This window comes from Pyrgilauda ruficollis, unplaced genomic scaffold (assembly GCF_017590135.1).
Source record: "Pyrgilauda ruficollis isolate IOZ18807 unplaced genomic scaffold, ASM1759013v1 scaffold85, whole genome shotgun sequence".
Lineage (NCBI taxonomy): Eukaryota > Metazoa > Chordata > Aves > Passeriformes > Passeridae > Pyrgilauda > Pyrgilauda ruficollis.
Genome location: NW_024530488.1, coordinates 1,436,802 through 1,456,539, shown reverse-complemented (window position 1 = coordinate 1,456,539; position 19,738 = coordinate 1,436,802). Strand labels below are relative to the sequence as shown.

The 19,738-nt window shown below is 37.0% G+C and overlaps 1 protein-coding gene across 11 annotated transcripts in view; it reads left to right on the top strand.

Moving 5' to 3' along the window:
* Positions 1 to 19,738, top strand: part of KDM6A (lysine demethylase 6A) — a 150,925-nt gene that overhangs the window by 92,112 nt on the left and 39,075 nt on the right. For 5 of the 11 annotated variants that reach the window (XR_005956871.1, XR_005956872.1, XM_041487911.1 and 2 more), the window contains exons 8-17: positions 2,652 to 2,686; positions 6,207 to 6,300; positions 11,032 to 11,158; positions 13,680 to 13,778; positions 14,140 to 14,359; positions 14,921 to 15,055; positions 15,497 to 15,652; positions 16,305 to 16,400; positions 18,316 to 18,420; positions 18,978 to 19,373. Coding sequence is in view for 9 of the 11 variants with exons in the window: in XM_041487911.1 (XP_041343845.1) it covers positions 2,652 to 2,686; positions 6,207 to 6,300; positions 11,032 to 11,158; positions 13,680 to 13,778; positions 14,140 to 14,359; positions 14,921 to 15,055; positions 15,497 to 15,652; positions 16,305 to 16,400; positions 18,316 to 18,420; positions 18,978 to 19,373 (1,463 nt within the window). In the remaining 2 variants the exon portion in view is untranslated. The remainder of the gene's footprint in view (positions 1 to 2,651; positions 2,687 to 6,206; positions 6,301 to 11,031; positions 11,159 to 13,679; positions 13,779 to 14,139; positions 14,360 to 14,920; positions 15,056 to 15,496; positions 15,653 to 16,304; positions 16,401 to 18,315; positions 18,421 to 18,977; positions 19,374 to 19,738) is intronic. The other 6 variants (XM_041487914.1, XM_041487912.1, XM_041487915.1 and 3 more) reach the window with 3 other exon arrangements.

The window sequence follows — 19,738 nt, the reverse complement described above, 5'->3', positions numbered from 1 at the left end:
AATTGGTACTGAGAGAGGGAGACTACAAAACCAGTCTCCCTCTCTCTGTGGAGACAGATGTTCCAGTGGAATTGTGGATTGTTTTAGAAAATGGAATAAGTAAAAATTGAGATTTAGCTTATTCATTACTCTGAAGGCTTAAATTCTGGAGGAAACTTATTATTTGACTGCTTTTTATATATTTATAAACCTGGAGCTTGTGCCGTGGCACACATTTAATACCAATTATTTTAAAGTTTGCATCATCTTGATAATCTGTAACTTTTCAGTGATTATTTTCATGCCATTTAAATTTACAGATGCAAAATTCAGCATCAATCTTACTGTAGAAATAAGAAAAAAACCCCTTATTAGATTTTTTTGGGTTTTTGATATCAGCTATATATTACTCTGTATTTGAACATGTTAATCTTTAGTGCAGTGTGATCTATCGTAGGCAGAGTGTTCTCTAGGCTGTAACAGAGTGTCCTGCAGGTCTTTATCCAGAGTTAGTGGAATTGTATGCAAAAATAAACGTGTCTCTCTGTGTTTTGGAGTCTGTAAGAATTAAAAGGCAGAGAGTTGTGAAGGAAATTATTCCTTCAGTTTTTAAGGTACCTTCGTGCTTGAGCTTAAGTTGTAGTTCATGTTGAGCTTAAGTTACCTCCCAAGTCTCACTTCAGGGGCATTGCATATAATATTTAAAAACATTTCTTTAAAAACTGGATGGAATTGTGAATATTGTATCAGCAAGGTAGTGAAAGGGAGTTTGTTCACATGGCTGAAACCACTGGCTGTATCAAGCCAGCTGTGCTTCAAGGCTGTCTTCAAAGCTTTGTCACTTATCAGCAGCAGGCACAGATAATTTTGTAAAAATTTGCAGGATTCTCCCAGAGTCAATAAGCTTTTATTACTTTTCTACCAGACATGTGATTCTTTATTGTATTTTGTGTTTGTTCGTATTCTTTCTCACTAACTTTATCGGTTTTCACTAAAGCTCTGAATTTCTGGAAGGTTTTCCTAACCCTTGCCCTCCAGTCCCCTCTGCCCCCAGATTTGTGTTGAGGGCTGGTCAAGGCTTCAGTGCCTGACAGACCCCAAGGAGGAGGGTGAAGAGGACTGAGAGGTGCTTGGCCAGGTCCCCCTGTGCTGTTCAGGGAGGAGAACTGACCTCCCTGCCCCACCCCAGGGTGTTGGGTACCCTCACTAAATGCTCCATTTAATCCTCCCCCTTCCATTTCTAAGGGCTGGGTGAGTAGCAGCATTACACTGTGTTCGTTCCCAGCAAAAATGTTTGAGTACTAAACATCTCTTCTTCCTATTTAGGCTGTCTCTAATCTGACACCTTTAATTTTCCTTTCCCTTCCAAGGCATCACTTCATTTTGATGCTTCACACTGAAGGGGGTTTGTTAGGAGGGGAAAAAATAAGAGAGAGGTTTTTTAGATAATGAACTCCTGAAACAAATGCAGGGCTTTTCTTTCATCAGTACAGAGTGAAGTTTGATGATGCAGTGAACATAATGGGTGTGTTATGTGCCCTTTAGCAAGGAACACAAAAAGTTTATTAAAATTTTAGATGATGCATTTCATTCTGACCTGGTTTCCAAAGTGCACTCGGCTTCCTTCTTTATAGCAGAGGACAAAGCAGTGCACAAAGGGAGATTTTTTTTCCCTCCCTTATGACCCAGAGTGAAACCCTGAACTCCTGTTACCTGTATGTATGGTAATTTGGTGTCACACTTTTCTGTAGCTTCAAGGGAGGGAATCTGTGTAATTGAAATAAATTGAGCTTGGCTCAAACACAGGTATTTTCTTACTTGTAATCCTCATGAACATGGAGCAAAAGTCTGTCTCAAAGGAACTTTTCTTTCCTCATCAAAGCAGAATGAGGATTACATTCATCTCAATTAGCTTTAGCTATCTACCACTCCATGGATAGTCCAGGTTAGCAGTTTTCAAGTCTTTTCTGTGATGCTTTGAGTAGTGTGAGGGTAATTTTCTCTCTGCTTTTACTCTTGAACAGCCCATTTTTCTTTCTCCAGCCAGCAATCTTCTAGCCTGCACAGGCTGCTGGTGGTATTATGGCATTCTGGGCAATTTGTATGAGGAATTGAAAATGCTTAACATTAACAATCAAAGTATCACCTGTAATTAACACTTGTGGTTCAGTTTAACAAGGGAAAGACAATTTCTAAAAGGAAGAAAAACCACCTAAATGTAAGATCCCATGTAAAAGTGGCAGTGTGTAACATAATGTTTTGTAACCCAGCTAGTCTGTTTCTTGACAGCTGAATAAAAATGTTTATTTCTAGCTTGGTTGTGTACAGAAAACGCTACCTGTGTTCTCTTACCTCAGCTTCAAGAGATTTTATTGCTAAGTTTACTGAAAGATTAATGGACTCTCTGTTTCAGAACACAAATAAAGTCCATGGATTGCTTTTCTCAATATCTGTGTGCAGTTTTTGTGCTTTGTTAAGGATATTCATTTTCTGTCAGGTCAGGTATATTAAATGTAAAATATCAATGTAAAAAATACTCTTGGTGTCTTCAAAATGTAATTTGTCTTGGGCTTGCATTGATAAATTTTAAACATTGTTTATCCCTCACTTCAAAACATGGCAATTGCTGTTGTACATTAAAACTAATGATTTTGATTTTCCCACTCTTACAGTTCAGTTTCACATTGCCCACTTATATGAAATCCAGGTAAGCTATAAGCTCATTTTCATAGAGTGTGGTTGAGTTTCAAACTAAGTGATGTAATCAGTCTGTGGAATTTGGATTGTAGATGCTTTACTAAAGTTAGACTAAAGTCTTGAATCACTCAAGAAACTTGACTTTCTTTGGCTAAATTAAAAATATTTTGTGTGTGGAGTCTCCTGCCAATAAATGGGATAGGTATCTTAATAAACATATATTTACTAATCTCCCAGTTTGAGTGAAAAAAAAATCTCAAAATACAACTTCCAGGACAATTCTTTTATGAGATTCTATTTATATTTAAAAGGTTATATGTAGATTTAAAAAGATGAAGTTTCTCAATTCATTTATATATATTCATATTGTTTCTCATATACACACACAGAATCAATTCCAGCCAGTTGCTCATGTGCCTTTTAAGTATATGTGGTATTTTTGACTTAAATTTTTCAAATTAAAGTGCCATTTTAAAAGTTTTTAAGTTTTCAAATTAAGTTGATGCATGTGGCATTAGGGATCTGTGGTCAGTAGCAGATACAGCTGTGTTACTAATTCTGGATCAAATCCTACCACAGAGCTTTTCAGGTGAATCTTTTGGGAAATTACAGAACACTTCCTGAGCTTCCAGAATATAAGTAAATTGAAACCAAGTGGCTACTGAGACAGCTATGGTATATTTGAGATTTGACTGACTGGTTACATAATGTAGGTGCTGTGCCCTTTTACCACATTTATAGGTATCATATGACTGAGGAAGTGATGTGACATGAAAACAAAACCTGTTGCAAATGAAATGGATGACAGACAAACTATATTTTCAGTCAGAAAGTAAGGGCTGTCTTTTGATGGCACAGTGAAAAAATGGCCTGAAGTATTTCTGTATAAATAAAAGATATGAATCTGATAAACAGCAGATTTTTCTTTTGGATGCTTTTGGTGCAAAGTTGTATGACAGGACAGAAATCTCCCATCCCAAAGCACCATTAAGCAAGTTCTTGGATTGTTGTGCTTCTTACTTGGCTACCGTCCAGACTCATTCAGCACATCAGTTCTGTTTTACTCCAGCAGATGAAAAGGAAAGTTAAACACCCCAGGTCACTGTGCCAGGTGTCCTGTGTAAGTGTGTGAGCAGTGGTAGCTGTGCTTCATCTGTGCTTTCTGGCTGACAATTACAGGCAGCAGGAACTTTGTTTTAATGCAAGTCAGAGCAAAAACGTTTCGGTGCATTCTGCTCTTAGGTTTGGTTTGTCTCGTGGTTATGGCTGGGAGAAGTATCTTGTTTTCTGGAATTTGACAAACTGATAACCAAAAGAGTCCTGGCTTCATTCTGGATTTTACCTCTGACACAATTAGAGAGGTTTTGGAGGCAGGCTGGTTGCTTGGTTTCTTTTACAGGACAAAGTGAAACAGTTTTTTGAGCCCCTCCCTATAATTGAAAATTATCTACTCTCATAATATTGATGAAAAGTTAATTCATTTCTTAATTAAGTACCACAGTACTGCACTTTAAATGATGGATTGCCAGGCTCTGGACAAGAGACAAGCCTGGTGCTGATAAGAATTAGCAGTGGCTAATATTTCACCTCTGGAAGCGAGAGGGCTTGTACGGTGTCTAAAGATGGTGGATTGGGTTCTCCTCCCCGTTTCCATTTCTAAGACCGTTCATGATGCAGCCAGACATCAAGGACTCTGGAATTAGCATAGAGGCATAAAGTTCTTCCCTGTGAGGGTGGTGAGGCCCTGGAGAGGTTTCCAGAGAAGCTGTGGGTGCTCTGTCCCTGGAAGTGTCCAAGGCCAGGTCAGAGCTGTGAGCCACCTCATCTGGTGAAAGGTGTCCCTGTTGTGGCAGGGGTTGGAATTAGGTGATCTTTTGGGTACTTTCCAACCCAAACCATTCTGATTTGATTTGATGAAATAAAACCAAATGTAAATGTTTAGACAGGTTTTGTTACTATTTTAAGGCATATAGCTAATCAGATTTCTAAAGGGTAAATGCTACAACAAATAACAAAAGTAAAAAATACTCTAGGTCTGGAAAACATACTCTATTTTAAAAGGCCTTTCTAAAATCTCCTGAGCCTGTAAACCTATTTTTTAATAAAGTGTGAATATTAGGCACTAATATTTACCTAATTTGACATCTGGATTGCTGCCTCCACTGTCATGCTCTACAGTGAACTTCTGTTCATTTGCTCAACATTCATAGTCATAAACTACAAATTTTGTTCCCGATGCTAAATTTAAAATATTTTCCTGATTGTTTTTCTTTTGCTGGACATGGATATTTTATTTATTTATATTATTTGTTTTCTTACCAGTTGTCTGCATTTCATGAACACCAATTAAAAATCTTTTCTACCAACTTCCCCTTGTTCCATTTGAAAGTATGTAATTGCTGCTTTAATTTATCTTCCTGACTAGAATAAGGTTTTTAAATCACCAATTTGTCTTTTGTGATTTTGAGATTTCAAGAACTTGATAACATTTCTAAATTTTACTAGGTATTTGTTCAGTTTTCTTCCCAGTTGTCCCTTCAAAATCTACAAATACTGATAACTGTGTACTCCTTACTTAAACATAATTAAGCCACAGTCATTTGCATTTAGGTGGCCCCATTTATTTTAATGCACTCTTCATCTGTTTGCCAGAATGAAGTGTAATGCTGAATTATCTAAAAGCATATTTGTGGAAGAGGAGGCACAGAACAGCTGAACATTTAAAATACATTCACTTTTAAGCAACTATTGTTAAGGAATGCAAAGATAAATGCTGGCATTATTACCAGATAATTCATCAAATAATTATTGAGAAGTCTTAACCTTTAATATACACAAAACATCTCATACAGTTCACAGAAGTTAATAAAGACCCCCAGTCCTAACCTGGAAATGTGTTTCCTGTACCAACACCTGTTTGTATAGGAAATTGAAAATAGAGTGTTTCTAGACTGTAGGCACACCTAAATTATACAGCAGATAATAAGATGTTGTACCTTCATTATCTAAGCATAAACCTTTTAATTCTACTTGTGGTGGGGCTCTTACCAGGACAACAAATATCTTGAAAGAGGCAGTTCAAATATACCAAAGGAAGGAAAGAGGCAAAATTATACCAGCCACCAATTACTGATGATCTTGGTTTTTGTTACAAATTTCCTGGGAGGAATTTGTGTTGGGTTTTCTCAGACGTAGATTCACATTCAAGTATTCACCTTAAAAGCAGAATATTCAATATTGTAGTGTAAGAAGCATAATGCATGTATGAGGAGTTGACAAAATTTAATAATTTGCAAATTTCCCTTAATTATTTTAAGTAGACAGTTTCTAATAAATACTATATTTATGGAAGTTATTCTCTTACCATATATATACACGTCACTCATTAAAGCTTTCATATGCACTGTATGCAAAAAAAAATTAGAATTTTTTGTCAACGTGTTTGTGTGCTGTCAGTGCTGTGAAATCGTTGCTATTGGTGATCTGTTGTAAGCTCTATGATTAATCCATTTACTTTTTTCCTTTTGCAGAGAAAGTATCACTCTGCAAAGGAAGCTTATGAACAGCTTTTGCAGATCGAAAACCTTCCTGCACAAGTAAAAGCAACTGTCTTACAGCAGTTAGGTATGTAAAATTAACTTTTATTTTCCTCTGTGTTTCGTTTTTGCCATCTTTGCCTTCAGCAGTGTTTTTTAAGGCTCCATTCCCAAAGGGAGTCTTAGACACACTGCACATGGTATGTGAAATTTTCACCCAAATAGAACATGTAGCAGTAGATAACCAAGGAAATAAGAGAGAAGGAAAATATTTTGATTAAACTTAGAAAATTAAAAAGCTCTTGTGTGTTAGATTTTGGGCAGTGAAAGGGTGGTTTTTCAGAGAAAGAGGGCAGCAGTTGGAATTCTGTGTTCTCTGTTCTGCCTCTGTTAACATCCCTTGAAAAAAACCTAAATACTCTGTGTCAGACTAGAGGAACATGGCAACTGAAACATTTACCTTTTCTTTCGCTGTAATTATACTATGTAATGAAAACCAGCTGCTGTAACTAAAAGGTCTATCATCAGGTTCCATTAAAAAAAAAACACATAAAAAGTGAAAAGGAATTTTTTAAAGTTGTCGTATTCCATGTTTATAGAAAGCTGATAAACAATTTTTAGCCAAGAATTTCTAAAAAGTGGATAGAATAAAATGCTTTTGTCCTCTATGTCATATAAAAGTATTTCCAGAATATTTTGTTAAAATTGTTCAACCCAGTACAGAACTTCTTCATTCACCTTCTCCATGTTCTTCATCTAATTTATTATTCTAAATATTAATTTAGCCTGCTTATGCCCATTTTTATTTTTTTTCCCTCTTCACATAGTGGTCATTTAACTCAAATTTGTAACTGGCATTAAGTTATGGCCACAGTGCTTTCTTTCTCTGTGATGCAGGTTGTGTATGGATTTGGAGTGGGAGAATTTGTGCTCTGTGACAGAATGTCAAAATCAGTGGGCTAATTTTGAGTCATCTCTTTAAAATCACAAGTGAAACTGCTGGAGGAGTTTGCTGCAGGACTCTGGGTGTTGCTCTTTTTGCTGTCACAGGACAGTGTTGCTTACATCTCAGTAAGCCCTTTGAATTTTTTTTTTTTTAGCTTGGTATTATATCACCTAGTATAAACTGTCAGCAGTTTCATCCAGAAAGGCTGTGCATCTGATCAGTGGAAGACAGGCTTCTCAAAAGAGCTGACCAGCTCTTTTTCATCTCTGTTTGATGTATGTTGCCACAATAGAAGCAAAGGCACATGGTTGTATTCATAAAATCCTGCCACAGGTCTCAGTGCTAGCAGTAAGAGCAGTGACTTTGAGAATTGTCTGCTGTCTGAAAACTGGATTAACTCTCTTTATTCAATCAGCATAGGTCACCCAGTTTTGTTGTGTGGGTAGCTTCTGTGTGGGGAAAGGGATAGAGTGGTCTTAACTGGAACATTGAAGGAATAATTCCTTTTCCTTTGCTCTGCTCTGTTAGCAGTGGTATTTATCAGAATCTGGTGTTTATCGCAGATTTAGTCTTTAGCAGCTGGTAATAAAAACACCTCCTCAGGAAGCACAGTCCGGGTGGTGCACTGCTGCTTAGAAAAAATAATAGAAAATACCTGCCATCTGCCAGAATGCTACTTGAAAAACCAGTCAAAACATATTTGTATTTGTATATTGGACTCTTTTTTTTTTTTTTTTTTTCACTTTGACAGAAAAAAATCAGTTTGAAAATAGCTTTTGTTTATTTTCCTTTGCTAGTTAATGTTTGTTGAGCCAGATTGGAATTTAGGCAAGTTCAGATGTCTTGTGAGAGAATTACTAAAATCTTTGCTCCTGTTGCTGGTTTCCAAAGCTGTGACTGTGGAGGAGAACCCTGTGATTCCCAGATAAACACATACCTACAGATAAAAACAGTTGAGAGATGAGTGCTGACTAGTTCAGGTAGATACCACGGTAAAATCTTCCTTCCTTCTCTTTGCTGTTCCATTTGCTTTCCAGACAACAATTCTTTTCACCACTTTGCCCAAAATGACATTATATTAATGAGACTGAAGATCAAATCTGTCCCAATATTCTTTCTCCAGTTGTATTCAGCTGTTGGATAAGGAAGAGTGTAAGAATAAAATCAACATCTGCTTAGAGTTCCAAAGTGCACTCCCAATTATTTTTGGCTAGATGGTGTCTCTGTAATTGGATGAGGCATCTGAGGTGCTGAAATGGGGAAGAAGTTAATGTCTTCAGAGACACTCATATTTACTAAAGAAAAATTGATTGCCACAAGTTCACTTGTGAGAATGATTGATAAACATGAAAAAAGACTCATGAACTAGGCTAGCACATCAGAGGGACTTTTACCAAATCTGTTCCAAATGAGATTGCAAAGATCTGCAAATGAGTATGGAGCATATGTGACGTGTGGACGAGGTCTGTGGTTTAGTTTATCATGTCCCAGCAGCAGAAAAGTAGTCAATTATGCTGATTGAGAATTGGAGATAGGTCTTGCACATGGGAAACTGCATAGCTTAGGTGATTTCCATCACCCTCTTTATGTACATTCTTTGTTTACGCTCAAGAACAGATCCAGTTTCCCCTGCCTTTGCTATTCTAGTGGAAAACTTCTGTTTGCCCTGCCTTTCTTGCTTTCTGCCTTTTTTCAATTCCCTGTGCAGGAAGATAAAATTGGGAAGCAGCCCTTGTTTCAGCAGAGAAGCCAGATAGGGATTGCTGGTTCTCATTTCTGTCTTCTAGAAATAGACTGGTTCTTTTTTATCAGTGAACCTCGGTAAAGATCTCACAAAGATACAACATGTTATCTTTCAATCCAGCAAGGTTCTGATGAAACAGAAAGTAGGCACACAACATTTCTAAAGATAGAGGAAATTGTTTAATGTCTTTTTTTTTGCCATTGTTCATAATCCCTGAGCTATTGCCTTTATCTCAGGCTTTGTCTGGAACAGCACCTTAACGTACAGTTACTCAGGTGAATTCCAATAACCAACCTCAGAGAAGTCTTTTTTTTTCTTTAAGCATGAGTATTGTCTGTATGCTGAAGAGCTGCAAAGGCTTGGGATTTGAATCAAAATCATAGTTTGTTTATTAATTTAATGACGCAAAGTCGTGTTATGTGACTGCAAAAAATCACTGTGGTTTTTTATCTTTTTTTTTTTTCCCGATTGGTAGATTTTTTTACTGGATCGATTTTCAGTGCAGATAAAATACTTTTTTTCAGCACTGTAACCACTTGACTCCTTACCTGACATTTCTTGCAGTCCATGAAATATTCAAACTTCTGCTTGTGACCACAATTTTCAAGTGGTATTTCTGAGACCACCTCAGGCAAGTGTTGTTCAGTAGCTGTGGTTTGGTTTTTGACTGCTTTTGTTTGGAAGTTTGCATTCCATTTGCAGAAGTGTGGTGTCTGTTAACAAGTATGAGCCCATGGAATAAAAAATGAGCTGTATCAAACAGGTAGAATAAAAATCATAAAGGAAAGTGTAATTACAGAGAGTGAAGTGAGCCTGCAAATACCCATCAGTTCCTTCTCAGTCTTCCCTGTCTGTGCAGTTAGACTTCATCAAAAAGCACAAATTTAGGGTGCTGAATGTTTAGCCCTCGGAGGTTTTAAATGGACAGGCAGTGCAGGTGTGTGCTTAACTCTGTCATTAACCAGAACTTTACATAAACCATGGGTAGTTTATGAAATTGGTGTCCTAGTGTTCCGTAATGGGCTGTTTATGGGTGTGACAGGGACAGTCTTCTGTCACATCTTACATTTTAGAAATGTTTTCTGAAAAGCAGTGGCTTGTTAAGACAAATCCATGGCTATTGAGCAAACAGCAAGACATTGCTGAGCCCTGTGGTATGCAGTGATTTCAGCAAGCCAGCTGCTGGCCACAAAAGATTTCCTTGTTTGTAGTCATTGTATGAAGAGCAGTTGAGATGGTTTTGTGGCTGCTTGAAGGAATTCCATCTGAGCATAGAGGCAGATGAGGAGCAGCTGGAGAAGGTGATGAAGGTGCTTTGTTTGAAGTGGTAACCAAGCCTTGCATCAGTGCTAGAGCAGAAATGCATTTTAATAGCATGTAAAATATTATTGGGGAGGATGGGTTGTGGGAGGCCTTTAAAGTGGGGATGAATAATTTGTCGAATGTAATGAAAGAAGAAAAGGCATTTGAAAGAATATGACGTGTGGTTAGATTAATTTGTTATGTAGATGAGAGGTGATGGCATTTGTCAAGGTGAATGGAAAATACGTTGTATTAATGAGGAGGAAATTACAATGTAAGACAGATTCAAGTGGAGATGCAAAAATTCTTAGTCCAAATGTAGATATGGGACAAATACAAGGATTTAGAAGAAGAAGAGTAAACAATATAATATGTAGATATTTACACATGGTAGATACAGATATAGATGTATATATATGTATATACAAAAAACATAATTGCTATGTGTGACAGGGAGAATGGTGGCATTTTTCACAATGTCAGGGAAGGTATCTGTGTTCAGAGAAGGAAAGACATTAATATTCACATTTATAGTAGAAGATTGAGCAGTTCATAATTGTGCTCCTAATCTCTTAGAAAATTATTTAAACCCAAAAAAAGTGCTTTAAAACTATGTGAAAGTAATTTTAACTTTGAGTCTTTTTTGTCCTGTAATTTTAGTATAGAACTTGAAAAGTTTTTAAAACTTCGTAATGTATATATAAGTGGTTTTATTCCTTGATATTCTTACTTTTAAAGAGACACCAATGCTACAAAGGCCTGCTGTACCAGAGTATTCAGCTGTCTTGGGGTATTTCACTTCTCCCATTTGTGGATTGTTTTTGTAGGCTGGATGCATCACACCGTGGATCAGCTTGGAGACAAGGCAACCAAGGAAAGCTATGCTATACAGTATCTCCAGAAATCTCTAGAAGCAGATCCAAATTCTGGTCAATCCTGGTATTTCCTTGGAAGGTGAGAAAAGACACTCAGTGTTTATAGACACTGTAACTATATTGGTAATTTTTTTTTGAGGATACTCATTACTGTGAGTATTGTACACTGTTTTTCTTCTTAATCTTGTCTGAGGAAAAATGAAGAGAAAGTATGTATATATCTACTGAAGTCTTCAGTTTTCTAGGAAGTGTATGAAAAGGAAAGGTGCTAACATATTTGGGATGAATAAAGAGTAGAAGTTGAAGTATCTTACTCCAGTGGCTCTGCTTTTTTGTAGCTATTATTCAATCTACACATTTACAGTAATCTGAATATATCCGGCCTGGTTTTACCTGTTTCTCTCCCTCTTTTTTGTAAATCCTCTCTGAATGTTGTTACTTTTCTTCATACCTTTTTCATAATTCTTTCTCTTTTTATTTTCTCAGAATCTCCCTCCTAATCTCAGTTTTTGTGCTGAAATACAAATATTTTCTTAGGCAGACATCCATTTTTCAAAGGCATACACAACAATGTATGGCTCAGACTGATCCATTCTAATGTCTGTTTAAGTGTTCAGTTAATTTTGTAGTCTTTGACAGTATTTTGTACGTGAAAAATAATATTCCCAGATGTAAATCTTACAAATTTGATGAGTTTTTCTGGTCTCCTTTTTAAGAAAATTGAATACCTCACTTAAGCCAGCAGTAACAATTGAAAAACTCAGGTTTTGCAGAAAGCTTTGAGGGCAATTCAGTCCCTGTGTGAGCACATCACTTCTGGTGAGGAATACATTTAAAAAGAATGAGGCAAAAATAAAAAGAATATCCTAACTTCAGTGTCTTCCAGCTGACATTCTTGGGGATTCTGATCACATACAGCTGGAACCTATTTTTGATTTTGTCATGCTAATAATATTTCTCCAGCTGTTCTGTAAGACAGGGATCTCTAGCCAGCACCGAGTGTGCAGGGCAAGTGTGGAGGGAAAAGGAAAAATGAGCCCGGGATCATCTTGTGCATCTTACCTTCCACTGGGCTAAAATCCTGGTTTTTTTCAGTAGTCCCATTCCAGGTGCCTTGAGCAAGTTGAGTTCTCAGGCACGGTGGAGCTGGAGTTCTCCACAGGTGCAGCTGCTGTGCTCTGCTCTCGGGTGGTCAGGGTGAAGCCTCGGACCCTGCAGACAAGGGGGAGAATTCAGGAAATGGGGTGAAAAATTTAGTGGGAGCATCTGTTTTGCTTTACAGGGAGGACTAGAACAAAAATGTTTCTGTGCCCCGTTTCTCCAGTCCATTCTTTGGCAGGAGAAGAACAGGGGTTGTGCATTCACTCTTTTTTCCCTCCTCATGTATTCCCTTGTGCTGTTCCTTCCTCTGCTGGTTGTCCAAACCAGATAACAAGTTGGTCAAAGCTATCTTTCGAAATACATCAGCACCTCCCTTGTCTCCCACTGGAAAAACTCCATCTGCCAGAGTTTTGTGGGGGCCTAAAGTTAATGCTGTCCTAATGAGAGGCTTTATGTGTGTGCTACCCAGGCAGAGTGAAACATGTCTGTTGGACATAGGGTTAGATTGTCATTAAAGCAATTTCCTGAAACACTGTATTCAGACTTAATGGATGGTTTTAGGCAAAGTAATGCTATGTTTTATTGTATTCATTTCCTAGTGTGCCTCAAAAATACTTGAAAGAGTGTAGCATGTTTGACAAACCTTTGCCTGTAGTGTTCTGCTTGCTTTTTATTATTTACTAGAATAAATTTTCTGTTGTTATTTATGTGTTTTGAAATTTTTCAGTTCTTTTTCCAACAGGGAAAGTTGTTGCAAACAATACAGGACACAGTTATTGTTAATTAAACTAGTAAATATATGTAGATGGATATTTGATCTTGGTTTTATTTGAAGCTTTTAATTTTAGAACTGTAGGTATCGTTCCCTGTGGTATAATTGTAGTTCTCTTTAGTGCCAGAATACCTTTGAATTTGTACATGAGGACTTAAAGTAAGACATATAAAAAAAACACAGACTCACACAACCTTTTACAAAATTTGGTGCTCTGTATATGCAGTACAAGTAACTGTTTGTTCATTACTTAAATATGATCGAGATGCAAGAAATGCACATAAAAAGCCTCCCAGGCTGTCAGGGACCTCCTGGTTGAGTTGGTCAGTATCTCTCAATAATTCTGTTTCGTAGAACATTAAGTTTTATAACCATTTGTTTGATAAAATAAGTAACTTAATTGTTTCACTGTAATGCTATCTGTAGATAAATACTGTTTTTATTGACTGATAAGGTATCACCAGTGAAAGAAATGCAAGTTTATAGAATGTGGGATTACTGTTTTCCTTACAAATGTAGTAATCCAGGGTTTAAGTAGATTTGGGGTGCTTAAATAATTAGTAATACACGTTGAGATGTTTGAGTTTGCTTGTGGCTGGCATTCAGGAACAGCAAATGTTGAGTGTGTATTTGCATGACTTAACATTTATCAGATCAGTCTTGGTAAGCCGTGCTCAATGATTACCTTCTATAAATACTACCAGAGTTCTTTCTTTTCTTCTCCTAGGTGCTATTCAAGTATTGGGAAAGTTCAGGATGCCTTTATATCTTATAGGCAATCTATTGATAAATCAGAAGCAAGTGCAGATACATGGTGTTCAATAGGGTAAGAATGATACGGGGTAATACAATGATATAATTCCATGCTAATATAGAAAAATAAAGAATATCAGCTTTTTAACTATTTTGTAAACTCAGAGGGACTGTAAAGTCATTTTTACTTATACACCCATGTTGTCAGACTTGTCTGATTTGAAGTTTAAATAATGAATTAATATTTGCTTTCTCAGTGTTTTAAAATACTGAAAATGTTACATACGATGTTAAAGTTTTATATATTTCTTCTTGTAACTGGGGTTTATATAATGCCAAGATTTATTAAGGGGTTGGGGAGGAATGTGTATATTTGAGTTGCTTGTGTCTTGACTTTGTTATTAATTCTCAACTTCACTAATCTTTCTATTCAGTGTGCTGTACCAACAGCAAAATCAGCCTATGGATGCTTTACAGGCCTATATCTGTGCTGTACAATTGGACCATGGCCATGCTGCAGCCTGGATGGACCTAGGCACACTCTATGAGTCCTGCAACCAGCCTCAGGATGCCATTAAATGCTACTTAAATGCAACTAGGAGCAAAAATTGTAGTAATACCTCTGCACTTGCAGCACGGATAAAGTATTTACAGGTAAAACTAATGTTTTAAGCAGGGGAAAATGCTCTTCAAACACACAGCAGAGGGGAGGGGAGAAGTCACACACGAGTTTAACTTGCAGTTGTTTGTGGTGTGTTTAACCTGTTTTCATGTGTACTGTAAGCATATCATAGCCTGTAATATTTTATTTCTTCATTTTAAAGTGGAACTTAATTCCTTATAAACCCTATTTTGCACATTTAATCAAAGCATACTGTTTTACATCATTTTGCTTTTTCCTTTGTATTTGTCTACATTTTTAAGTTCTCATAACATATAGTGAGAATACGCAACACACTATCTTTCACTCTTGTTTGCAATTTCAGAAAAAAGGAATTATGAGACCTCTGAATCCAGAGCTCATCTTTGTTCTGATTCTCACAAAGGTTTATATTCTGGTTACCCTCTTTATACTAGCACCTTTCTAAACCCCAAAATTTTAAATCTGTCCTCTCTTTAAGACATAATTAGCTACAGCATTTAGGAAGATTTCATGGACTTGCTCTTACTAAAGTAGGCTTGTGTTAAATTTGCTTTTTACATAATTTTTCCTAGGCTCAGTTGTGTAACCTTCCACAAGGTAGTCTACAGAATAAAACTAAATTACTTCCTAGTATTGAGGAGGCATGGAGCCTACCAATCCCCGCAGAGCTTACCTCCAGGCAGGGTGCCATGAACACAGCACAGCAGGTGAGAAGTTGGGTTATGTTCTGCAGGTGCCCAGCTTTAAGGGTTCTTTACAATCGGTAGTGGTCAAGCTTATTTTATTGAGCACAGGATTGGCTTTTATTAAAAGAAGCCTTTGATTTATTTGCAGAGGGATATTAGATCAAGGAGCTCCCTATAATGTGGGAGAAATATGGGGGTACCAATTTAGAACCTTTGTGGATTTTCATGATTTTAAAAGATTTCATCTTAAATAGAAATGCTGCAGTGGTTTAATAATCCCATGAAAGGTACACATTCCTCCATTGATGACCATATGGAAACTGATTTTTCAGTTATTGAGATCAGCTTCAGAATATCTACTCGGCCCTTTTAATGTATGTGGGCTGTTAAAATTATAAAATTGAAAGGAAAGCATTAAGAATATATAGAACCATATTTTTGTCTTCCTTCTGTGATTCTTAGGCTTGTAAACCTCATCATCCAAATACTGAACCTGTACTAGGCCTCACTCAAACACCAATTTCACAGCAATCCTTGCCACTACACATGATTCCTTCTAGCCAAGTAGATGACCTGACCAGTCCTGCCAAGAGGAAAAGAACATCTAGTCCAACAAAGGTATATATTCTGATGAACTGGAGCCCCCTACCAAAATTATATGGAAAATATGCATTGAAATGATTCAGCATGCACAGAATTTGTGCTGTAAATTTTAATCCTTTGGCATCAAGGTGGGGAATGTTTTTAGAAATTTTAAAAGACATTTTTCAGTGGTGTGTTTAATCAGATTCCAGCTCAGGCAGGAGGTGCATAAGAACAGTGCACATTGGTGGCACTATACTGCAGTTGTAGTTGTGTCAGTGAAGAAGTACAGTTGTAGTCTGATGATTGAGAGGGAGACAATCATGTCATCCTGTCTATTGCCTTTGCTTATATTTAGAATTCAAGTGTTTCATCATCATGCAATAGTCTTACAGTAGATAAAGTATTCAGTTTTGAAAGTAGCATACATTTAAGTTAATTGCATAATTTGATTTGCTTGTTTCTCCTTATGGTATTAGGTATCATTAACTTTTTCCTCAGACTACTGTGATACTGTTGGGAATGGTAGAATGAGACTTGGTTATTTTAGTACATTCCTACTATTACATATTTTTATGTTATTATTCTTGAAACAATTACTAGTTCTTTCATAAATAAGATAAAATCTAGATAGTAAAAGAAATTACCCTTTGATAGTCACACATTTTAATATAATATTTTCTCTCAGAATACTTCAGATGTTTGGAGCAGTGGCCATACAGTGTCACATCCTCCTGTACAGCAACAAATTCATTCTTGGTGCTTGACACCACAGAAATTACAGGTATGTGTGGGAGATCTTTAGACGCTGTGTTAAATATTTTATTTATTTCTTTCTTCCTTTTAAGAAAATAAACCTGGGACATGTTCTGGTTTCAAATTCTTGAAAGTCAGTGTAAAATACTTCCCAGGGTATAGTTCAAGTTCTAATATTTGTGGCCTCTTTACGTGAGATAAGTTCTAGTAGGAAACTAAATGATCTCTAGGAGAAGCTGAACACACTTACGTTGATTTCTATAATTTATAAAGTATGTACAGTAACTCTTTTCTTATGATGTTGTAAAGACATATGTGCAAATTGTCACACTTGTGTACAAAGTGAGTTCTGTGGCTTGCTGTAGTGTTGGGGATATTGAAAGAGGTGTGGAAGTATTGTTGTAATATCATCCCTTCCTCTGAGGTTGCTTCTTGTATCAAATTGCGTAAGCAAATAAGCACATTCTATGAAATGATCACTCAAATGAAATCTGCTGCTGCTTTTCTGTATTTTGTGTCACCTAATAGTGTTAAATGAAATGTTAGATTTTAGTTGGAAATCTTGCTTTGGGTTGTTTTTGTCATGAAGTTTTGTTGTCTCTTCAGTTCATTAGGGCATGCAGTGAGCTTCAGCAGGAATTCCATATATTGAAAATCAGGCCCTGCTGGAAAATTTTACCCATGCATTGCACATGATTGGGAGGCAAGGAGAAATAGAAGGAAGCACAGTGCAGAGGCAGAAAGCATTCTCATTAACTGAGCAATGTTCCCCTCAATTCCAATATAGTTCTTCAGCTGTTTCTCTGTCTGAACAATATTGGCTTTATTATACTGTGTAATTTTCCCTCCCTCTTTCTCCTTCCTCCCCTCAGTCATTCTCTCTCTCTCTCCAAGCATCCTCATTATTTCTCTCTGCTTATTTTATATTTGACTACTTTTTCCCCTTTTCAGTCTCACCTTTTTCCACGTCCAACTTCCTTCTCTAAGCAGAGCCTCAGTATCCCTCTCTTGAGTACAGCAGACAGGGTGTGCTGGCAATAGCTTGACAAGGTTCCAGCACATATAAAAGAAAGCCAGAAATGTGTGATGCAAGAGGGGAGTGAATAAAAAAGCCTTTATTGCATCTTCAAAGTTGGCCTTTCAAAATTGGCTGCTCAGAGTCTGGATGGATATGGCGTGTTACATATACATGCATATATGTGTGTGTGTGTGTGTGTATATATATATATATATATATATATATTATTTATTCCCTCCAGAGGGAATTCAGAATGGAAGGTACTGTTAGTCCAGGGATTTTGGCATGAACTATCTTCATCTGCTTTTTAAGTCACACCACTTAGCAGCAGCAGACTTACTGGTAGAATGATGCAGGGTGCTGAGTGTTTTAAAATGAGTAAAGAGATCAGATTTATGGTAATAGATACCTAAATTTATCAGTTGCAAACAAGATTGATATCATAACTTAAGATATTGCTCTTGCTAATTAAATCATACAATTTTCTGGGCTTTTTTTTAACATATTTTCAGGAGAAGGTTTCATGTATGCCTGTAGGTTTAATTCACTTTGTGATGAACAGTATTAATAAAAGAGTAGCGCAATACAAAAAGATGTTAAAATGTACATAATTATGATAAGAATTCTATATAATCATACTTGAATGTAGTTTTCTTTTATGGTACCAGCACATTTAATTTTAGTGTGGCAGTAATAATTGTACACTCAAATAATTTACAGAGTCTTTTTAGTTTTAGTAATTTGTAATAAGGTTTGTTTGCAAGAGAGTGTATGGAAAGATGTTTGACTCTGTAACAGAAATCTCTATTATTTTCAGCTTTTTAAGTCTTGTCTTCATGGATACTTTTTAGTATTTTATGCAAGAAAGTTATTAAAGAGCCCATGCAATTTTAATGATTATGAACCACACTGCTTTTTTTTTTAGCACTTGGAACAGCTGCGTGCAAACCGAAATAATCTAAATCCAGCACAGAAACTTATGCTGGAACAGCTGGAGAGTCAGTTTGTCTTGATGCAGCAACACCAGCAGGTGAGAACAAAAATATTTTTCTTACCTACAACACTTTTGTCAGTAATGGAGACTGTTGTGTTTCTAGAATTCTAAAGAATTTCTGCTGTACAGAGTTGTCGTGCCCTTTGCTGCGTTATGTTAATTTTTTTCGAATAAAGGATAGTTCTGGATTAGTGGTTAAAACATAATGAGTTTAGCTGTGTTTTATTATAGGGCAGCTGGTTAATGTAGAAGTTTTCAAGCCACATTTTCAAAGTAACATGAGTGGACATATCTAAAAGCAGTTCTGCTTGAAAACACTTGGCTGCAGTAACAGTTTTTCTCTCGTCCTGTCATTGTTCACTTCTCTCTCCCTCTCGGTCCAAAATCAGCAGTAAAATGCTCAGACTGATAGTTTTACTTAACATTTACTCAGCATTTTTATGAGCGTGACAGTTCTCAAAAGCAACTGTGAAGATCTTAAAATGAGTGTAAAACTGGAACTGACCAGTGCAGTAAAATACACAAACCTTGTATGACCCTTCCTTTCTCAGTTCCACAGCCAACATTGTTGTGCTTTGTTCATGTTCCATTAGATGAGACAAACAGGAGTTGCACAGGTACGATCTACTGGAATTCCTAACGGGCCAACAGCTGATTCATCACTGCCTACAAACTCTGTCTCTGGCCAGCAGCCTCAGGTTGCTCTGACCAGAGTGCCTAACGTCGCTCAGCGTGGAATCCGTCCCGCCTGCCCCGGGCAGCCTATGGCTAATGGACCCTTTGCAGCAGGCCCCGTTCCCTGCAGCACAGCAAGAACGCTGGGTAGTACAGACACTATTTTGATAGGCAATAATCACATAACAGAAAGTGGAAGTAATGGAAACGTGCCTTACCTGCAGCGAAACGCACTCTCTCTACCTCATAACCGCACAAACCTGACCAGCAGCGCAGAGGAGCCGTGGAAAAACCAACTATCCAACTCCACTCAGGTACAGCTTCAGTTTGCTCCTAGGGTGCACTCAGGAGCCTTCCTGGGCAGCTCACTGGTGAAAGGCTCTCATTTGTTAGAAGCACATTTTCCCTAGAGTTGATGGCATAGATTCAAATAAAACATAGGTTAAACCTGCACGCTACTTTATATTGTTGAAAATCTTTGTGTTAAGTGAACTCCTCTCAGGATAAAGGAAATTATTAGAAATCAAAGAATGCAGTTCCATAGTGCTCAGCTGCCTACCTTTTTAGAAAAGTTTGTTTAAAGGGAATAATTGTACATCTTTTTGTTGCTTCTTTAATGTGAAATGTTGTGATTTTGTTTTTCATGTAGGAGGAATGTGCATATTTCATGGGAAGCTGA